This window comes from Vombatus ursinus, unplaced genomic scaffold (genome assembly GCF_900497805.2).
Source record: "Vombatus ursinus unplaced genomic scaffold, bare-nosed wombat genome assembly UNPS02011944.1, whole genome shotgun sequence".
Classification (NCBI taxonomy): domain Eukaryota; kingdom Metazoa; phylum Chordata; class Mammalia; order Diprotodontia; family Vombatidae; genus Vombatus; species Vombatus ursinus.
The window spans coordinates 1-8,809 of record NW_020951722.1 but is presented as its reverse complement, the minus strand read 5'-3'; the positions used below and the strand labels follow the sequence as shown (position 1 = coordinate 8,809).

Here is an 8,809-nt window from a genome sequence, read left to right as displayed (position 1 = left end):
TGTGTGTGTGTGTGTGTGTGTGTGTGTGTTTTAATGATGTGTTTTCTCTCTAGGTGTGTTAGAAAGATTCTATGGAAGCAGGGAACCTCACCAGTGTGACTGAGTTTGTCTTCCTGGGACTCTCACAGGCTCAGGAACTGCAGGGTTTTCTATTCCTTGTGTTCCTGATTGTCTACATAACAACTGCTATGGGAAACCTCCTCATTATAACTATAGTGATCTCTGACACTCGACTGCACACTCCCATGTATTTCCTTCTTCATAACCTGGCTGTTATAGACTTCTGTTTTTCATCTGTCACTACTCCCAAGATGCTGGTTGACTTCCTGTCTGAGGCCAAAACCATTTCCTACCAGGGCTGCATGATCCAGATCTTCTTTTTCCATTTCCTAGGGGGTGCTACAGTCTTCTTCCTTTCAGTGATGGCATTTGACCGCTATATTGCCATCTCCCGGCCCCTCCATTATTTCACCATCATGAACTCTCAGATGTGTTTTGGGCTAGTGGCGGCTGCCTGGGCAGGAGGCTTTGTCCACTCCATTGTCCAGCTTGTTCTCCTGCTGCCCTTGCCTTTCTGTGGCCCCAACATCCTGGATAACTTTTATTGTGATGTCCCCCAAGTTTTGAGACTTGCCTGTACAGATACCTCTTTATTGGAGCTCCTCATGATTACCAACAGTGGGATGTTAGTTCTTATTTGGTTCCTCATCCTTCTGGCTTCCTACACAGTCATCTTGGTGATGCTGAGATTTCACTCAAGGGAGGCAAGGCGCAAAGCCTCTTCCACTTGTACCACCCACATCATTGTGGTATCCTTGATATTTGTGCCATGCATCTACATCTATGCCCGTCCCTTCACCTCCTTCCCTATGGACAAGGCTGTCTCCATCAGCTACACAGTCATCACTCCCATGCTTAAGCCCATGATTTATACCCTTAGGAATCAGGAGATGAGATCTGCCATTAAGAGGTTAGGAAAGTATCCAGTGATCTGTAGAATGAGTGAAATTCATGCTAGTTGACTTTGGGTAAGTCATTTCACCTCTTCCCACCTTAGATTCACCCATATAGAAAATGGGCAACTATATCCTCTGTCTCCCTTACCACCTACTCTAATTTTATAGTTCTCCCCGATGTTGTGCATAGGCATGTTGTGAGAAAAAGATGAATAGGATTTTTATGTAAGAATTCTGCACCACTCTTAGAAGAGAAATATAAACTCTCCTATTCATAGTGTATTGATTATGGTAAATAGTACTTGTGGCATCAATACAAGTTACACAGACAAATGACTTCCTCTTGTCTCTTCTCTCCTATCACACTAAAGTTACACTGTACTGATTCTGTAAACTCATATCCTAGACATGTCTGAGCAAATTTGTCTCTTCTGTTATCTCCTAAGTGCTTTTTTGTAGGGTTGTGGAACATATTATTCTTCTTTCTAATAATTCTTCTGTTATTCAGATGACTTTTCTAAGAGGAGTTCAGGAGGCTTCATGCCCAATATGGAGGGCTTGGGGTGGACAAGAAAATTGAGACCCAGAGGGTGTATGTGAGATGCCTAAGGTGAACCAGTTATGAAGAAAAGAATGTAACTTTGAGGTCTTCTCCACAAATGTCTGTCTGTCTTCCTTGTGTCTTTATCTTTATTTCTGTTTTTGTCTTTATCTCTCTGCCTCTAGTGATTTCTCTGTGTTTCAACCAAAAGGACTGGTGGATATCACTGCTGAGATGTCCATGATATTTGAAAGATTGTGGAGAAGGCAAGAGATCCTGAAGGCCTGTCAAAGGGCAGAGGTTTCCTAGTTTTCAAAAAAGGAAAGAGAAAAGAGTCTGCAAACTACAGGTTGGTAAACTTGACCTCGATCCTGGCAAAATGCTAGAACTAAACATTAAAGAGATGGTTAGCAAATATCTAGAAAAGAAAGTGTTAATCAAGCAGAACTGGTATGGCTTCATTGAGAAAAAGTTCTTAGGTTAACTTCATTTTCTTTGTGGACAGTATTTCAAAACTGGCAGATCAAGAGAATGTAGTAATATAGTTAACAAGGAATTTAGTAAAATGTTTAATAAGGCTACTTCTGCTATTCTTGAATTGGATGACAACCAGGATTCAGAAAGATCTTGACATGCTAGAACAATGTGTGGAAGTTGAAAAGTGGCAAATTAAGCCTTGTCATTAGGGAATACACTTCCTAAAAATTAATGCCATCCCCAAATCAAATGCATTATGTCAGGAGGTAGTGGGCTGCCCCTCACTGAAGACCTTCTGGTAGAGTGTAGGACCACTTGTTGGGTATGTTGTAATGAAGATTCTTTTTGGTATATGAGCTAGACTAAATGACCATAATCTACAATTCTGTAAGTCTGTTTCTAGTCCTTTTATCTATTTCTACTTCTGTCATTGTCTTTCTCTCCTGTGTGTGTGTGTGTGTGTGTGTGTTTCTTTGAATAAGTACCCCAGAAAGAACCATTTTGGAGTAAATATGACACAATAACGGCAGATAAGCAGGCAACAAGCATTTATTAGGAACTTACTATGTGCTAGGCATGGTGGCTAAGTCTAAAGAGTCATAAGCAGAAGCAGGAGAGGAATAGAGGATGACTGGTCTGGGCCCCTCCCCAAAGAGGAGGCTTAGAGAGGAACTCATGCATGGGAAAGAGAAGTGGAAAGGAGGAGTGGAGGGATTTTCTAGGTGAGAAGATAGCTGAGACAGGGTGGCAAAATCTTGACAGTTAAGAGCAGAAGTAGGAGAGGAATTAAAAATGACTAGTCTGGGATCCTGCCCAAATTGGAGGAACTCATCAATGGGAGAAAGAGACTAGAAAGGTGAAGGGAAATTCCAGGGAGAGAGGCAGCAGGGGAAATATGATAAAATCCAGAAAGTCAGAAACAGAGTTTCAAGGGGAAAGATGATACATAATGAAATAAATTAAATTAATAATATGATGTAATAATATATTTAAAATGGATGGGATGTAGGATACATAATAATTTAAATTAATAATATACATTTATATTATGTTATAAGATTCCAGAGCACTTTCCTCATAACTGTCTGGAATAGGGTATATGGCATTATATTGTTGTCTTTATTTCCCAGAAGAGGAGACTGGTCTCATTGAGATGGTGTGACTCATTAACGGAACAGGGGAGAGGCTTGAGGCCACACGTGGCCTTCTAGGTCCTTGGATGTGGTCTTTTGACTGAATCCAAGTTTTACAGAACAAATGCTTTTGTTAAGGGATTTGTTCTGTGAAGTTTGGATCCAGTCAAAGGGCCACATTCAAGGACCTAGAGGTCCATATGTGGCCTTGAAGACACACGTTCCCCACCCCTAGACAATTAGCTTCAGAGATAGAATTTCCTTTTTCTTTTTCTTCTTTTTTTTGTGTGAGGCAGTTGGAGTTAAGTGACTTGCCCAGAGTTACACATCTAGTGAGTGTTATGTGTCTGAGGCTGGGTTTGAACTTAGGTCTTCCTGACTCAAAGGCTGGTGTTCTCTCCAATGCACCACCTATCTGCCCCTCAGAGATAGAATTTCAACCCCAATGGAAATCAAGTCCTGCAATCTTGCCACGATGCCATTCAAAGTGGTTCATACACACGCACTTTGGGACATGTATGGTTCCTTCAACCATAAAAGTTATGTAGAGCCAATAATACTACCCCCATATTACAGATGAAGAAACAAAAGATTAGGTGACTTACCCAAAGTGATGCTGTTTACTTGTTACAGAGTTACAGAGTATTTAAGGTGGAACATACTTCAGAGGCCAGCTAGTCCAACATATACCTGAATCATGCACCCACTCTACACTTGGAATATCACAAGTGTTTGTTTAGCTTCCATTTGCAGACCTCCATTGATAGGGAGCTCATTACCTCCTGAGGTAACCAATTCTGGTTTTTGATCCTAACTCCCTATTTTTAGGAATATTATATTGCACCCAAATCCACTCCTTTGTAACTTCTATATCTTTATCTTTATTGTTCTCTTGGTGGATAGGCAAAATAAGTCTAACCTTTCTTCTACATACCAGGTCTTCAAACATAAACCAACACCGATAATATTCTCCTTAAATATCCTCTTCTCCATGCTAAACATCTTCAGTCCCTTCAAGCTACCCTTGTTTACCACTGATTCCAGCCCCCTAACCATTTTGATGATCCTCCCTCTAAATGATCTCCTCCTTGTTAATCTCCTTTCCTAAAATGTCAAGTCCAGATGAGAACACACAAATGTAGATATGGTCTGATTAAGGCAGTGTCCCATGAGACAAACATATTTTTCATTCTCTATACTTCTAACCATGCAGATTTAATTTGCATTAGCTTTTTTAAATTTAAAAAAAAATTTTTTTTTGGCTAGGCAATGGGGTTAAGTGACTTGCCCAGGCTCACACAGCTAGTAAGTGTTGTGTGTCTGAGGTCAGATTTGAACTCAGGTCCTCCTGAATCCAGGGCTGATGCTCTATGCACCATGCCACCTGGCTGCCCCTTGCATTAGATTTTTTGGTGACTTTATCTTACTGTTGACTCAGGTTGTATTTTGCTAAAACTCGAATTCCTTTTTCTCATGAACTCATATCCAACTTGAATTTCCCCATTTTATTTTTGCATTTTTTTACCAAAGGTCCTGTAGTTTGTTTATTAAAATATATTACATTATGTAATATATATGTATTAAATAAAAAGCAATGGTTGTAAAATTTGTAATGCATATTTGTACACTCCTGTAGTTTACATATTGTTGAAAGAAATAAAAGCTATGTTTTAACTGAAATAAGTTACTGATGAAGTTGCCCTGTGAATTTATCCTGATTTTCATTGTTATTAGTAGTTTCATTTGAAAAGTTTAGTTGGTTGTCTATCATTCTTTTGTTTCTATTGTCTTCACTTTACTCTATGTCTTCCTATATTTCTTTTGATTCATCATAATCATAAGTCTTTAGTGGGCAATAATTTTACCCATAATTGTTTTTGTACATTCTTGTATTATTGGTTGGTCATGTATTTTGTTCCAGGCTTTTTTTCCTCCTCTTCTATTAAAATAGTGCTAAAAGCAATGTTTGTACTGTTAGTTTTTGTTCTTTGACAATAATGTTCTAAATTAATCAATTTAGTGGTGGTATTACTGGGCCAAAAAGAATGGATATTTAAAAACTCTTTGAAGTAACTTATTAGTGTTTTGATTGTACAGCAGTAAATCTGGAAATTAAATTGAATAGTATTATTATTTATACTATATCAGCATGATCTAACTTTTTACATTCAGCATTTCCAATTATTTATTTCTTCTTTAATTTCTATACTTTTTTTGTATTCATATAAATCATGTGTGTGTCTTGGTAGGCTAACTCCCAGATAGATATTTAACATATTTCATTATTATTTTAAATAATACTTCTATTTCTACTACTATTCCTGATTTAGGTTAATGATATATAGAAGTAGCTTATGCTCTGTTGTGGGCTTGTTTTATAACTGGTTGCTTTTCTGAAGCCATTTATATCTTGAATATCTCTTGTTGATTCTCTCAAGGTTTCTAAAGAAACCATCATGTCACTCATATGTAGAGACAACTCAAAGTTAGCAGCCCTTTGGTCAACAATTATTTCTTGGATTGTTACTATCACTCACAGCAGCAAACTCTGTCAAATAACAATGATGAGAATGGTCACCTTTGTTTCCCTGCTGTTCTTAATGTGAAAGATACTAATATTTGTCCATTATGCATAATTTTGACCCTAGGATTTAGGAGAATTCATTTTATCACATTAAGGAAAAATCTTTTCATTCCCAGGTGTTTTAGTGTTTTTAATATGGAGGGGAACTTGAATTTTGTCAAAGATTTCTATGCATCTCTTGATAGTATGATTAGATTTTAAATGGTTTATTATAAATTTACCACTAAACATAGGTACAACAAATTAAATTTGCTTTGCAACTATTTACATTTAATTATTTTTATTGTTCATGTGATTTAATGTGTTACTTGCTTCCCTAACACTGAACATTTTTGCATATAATGATAATTTTATATACTTCTCTATTCTACCTACCAGTGTTTTATTTTAAATTTTATTTAATCATACTAATGAACATAGTTTCTCATTTTACTTTACCTTTCCCTGGTTTTGGAAATGGTACAATATTTGCACTGTAGAAAGAATTTCACAGAGTGCTGTCTTTTTCTCTTCATGAAAAGTTTCTATAACATAGATTCTTCTTTCTCCTTTGCCTTTCATAGTTGATCAGTTATTTTGTTTATTCTCCTTCTACAACGTGTCTTGCATTTGTCTCCTCCCTTCCATTACCTTTGGCTCCACCCACTTTGAACCTTACTATTAACTGAGAGCACTATTGAAATAGCCTCCTAAGAGGTCTTATGTCCATTCTTTTGTTTCTAATCCATGCTTTATACCTCTAGCAGAGTAATTGTCTTTGTGCCAAGATTTGGTCATTTTACTGTCATCCTGGAAAATTTTTAGTGGCTACTCACATATTGTTGTTCAGCCTTTGTTTGTTCTGGAAGAGGACCAATGACATCTGAGGGTCATGTCTTGACTTGCAAGTGAATTGGATTTAGGTGAGGTAGAGCTGTGCAAAGTCTCACTCTGTCTTCCAGAGTCATCGGAATCCAGAGGCAAGACATAGGTCAAGATGACTGGTGATGGCCCTGATGCACTGGGAGACCTTGATCTTTTTAAGTTAAGTTCTTTCCCAGGCCTCAATTTGTCTGAGGCAATGCCCATTCAGTAATGGAAGATTAGATAAGAATTAAAGCAAAAGGTAATCTGGTTTGCCTTCATAAAAGAATCAATCTTGGAGAGGAAGACCTTCAGAGTTTCCGGACAGAACAGAAACAATTTCTATTTACACTTACTCTGAGCCATCAAAACCCAAACAATGAACAAGTGAGGCTTGGACTGGGACCTATTATTTGCCAATCAGTGAAAGAGTGATTTGGGTTTAAAGGCATAGTCAATTGAATCACAATGGGCTTTAACAAAGCCTGGTTTTCCAGTGCTTTATTTCAAGAAACCATAAATGAAAACAGTATGAGACAAAAGAGTTAATTGTCTCAGTTTTTTTTTAAAACAAACAAACTAATGATATGATAAATAAATGGGAAAGAAAAAAAAATCTAGCCCCTAAACCCCAAGATACCTTGTGAAGTATAAGCAATCAAAATTTTGGACAGACCACCTACATGTAAGGGTATGATTCCCCACATGGACAGAGGGAGAGGAATACTAATTTCCTGTTGAATATAGTTCAAACTCCTTTTCCTGGACATCAAAGACTTCCCCAATCCAATGCCATTCTTTCTAGCCTTTCCAGGGCCTTTCCAGCCTTATCTCACATCACTCTTCACAACATACTTTATGTTCCAGCAAAACTAACTGACTGTCCTCAAAACACATTCCCTAACACTATCATCCCTCCATGACTTTGTTTCCCTGTGCATGGTGAATTTTTTTCAGCCACTGTGAAAGCACAAAGGAAAAGAGGACTTTGGGATAGAGGACCTTCAGCAAGTCCTTTCACCTTTGTAGACCTCAGTTTCTTGAACTATTAAATGAGGGAGTTGGACTATCTGGCCAGAAAGTCCCTGACAGTTCTAAATCGATGATTCTGTGATCCTTTCATCTTATGACCTCCAGGTATCCGCAGCTGACAACTCTTCCTTCAGGTACTATTGACTCTGCCTATTAATAAGAATGGATTCAAGAAGACTATTAATGTCCTTTTTTTTTTTTTTTTTGCTTTAGCATCTCATGTTCTTTTCTTTTTCTTTCTCATTTGATAAAGAGGTTGGGTCTGCCAAGTGCCAGAGCAGCAGCAAAACAGTTTGATCATTGGTCAAACAGTCATGTCAATGTAAGAAAGCAATCAACCCAATTATTTGGTATGATGTGCACATTCATACAACATGCCAGCCTCCTCCCTGTACCCCCTCCAGCCAAATTTCACACTCTAGTTATTTGAGTTTTTACATTTCATGTGGTTGTCTAAGGGGGCAAGTAAAAGGTCTTGTCCATGGTGCTGACTGGACAGCTAAACATTTAGAAGCCTATGAATTGGTCCTTCTAAACCTCCCTGGAGGTTCATCTCATTTGAAGGGACTGAAACACTTTCTGATACTTCTATTTCTATACCCCAATAGCCCTATAATTTATAATGTCCTTCGTGGTTTTATTCTATAGAAGGCTACTGAAAAACTGTGATGCAATAATTCTGACACTTTTTTTCTTTTAATAAATCCCACTGCTCCTCTGCCCCTGAAAACACCATCCTCAGTTCTCCTTTTTGGATTTAACCCAATCCTATTCTCTTGCAGATATTCTCCCAGATGTAATGCCCAGCCCTGTGTATGTGGTACTTTGGGGTAAACATCAGGGAGATTTTGAAACTGTAGGATGTCTTTGAGGATGTTAAGCCCTAAATCCCATCTTTCATTCTGGATTATAGGTAAGTGAGAGACCCATAGAATCAAAGTATCACATTCCTTTTTTCAGGTTTGTAACTGGGGGTTCAAGGCAGCATCTATAAGAGACATAGGAGCAGGCATGTGCTAATAAATATTTAGCACCTGGATCTCCTACAAGGTATACTTTTAAATATAATCTGGATTATTATCTTTCCCCTATCACTTTCTTAAATTGAGACATCAGAACAATAAATCAAACCCTATTGTTTATAGTATTTGCTGCATTTGATTTCCAAAGTGTAAATACTCAAAATGAAAATTTAGCAATTGGATCTCTTGTGCCAGTATGAGTTGGTTCCAGCACACCACAG

At 37.8% G+C, this 8,809-nt stretch overlaps 1 protein-coding gene across 1 annotated transcript; it reads left to right on the top strand.

Annotated features, from left to right (window-relative positions):
• Positions 1–71: 71 nt before the first annotated feature.
• LOC114039501 (olfactory receptor 4D1-like) lies at positions 72–1,779 on the top strand (the record flags this gene model as incomplete). The annotated part of the gene is made up of 2 exons (XM_027857264.1): positions 72–970; positions 1,752–1,779. Coding segments are annotated over exons 1-2 (927 nt in total), but the record flags the coding sequence as incomplete, so codon positions are not given.
• Positions 1,780–8,809: the final 7,030 nt, after the last annotated feature.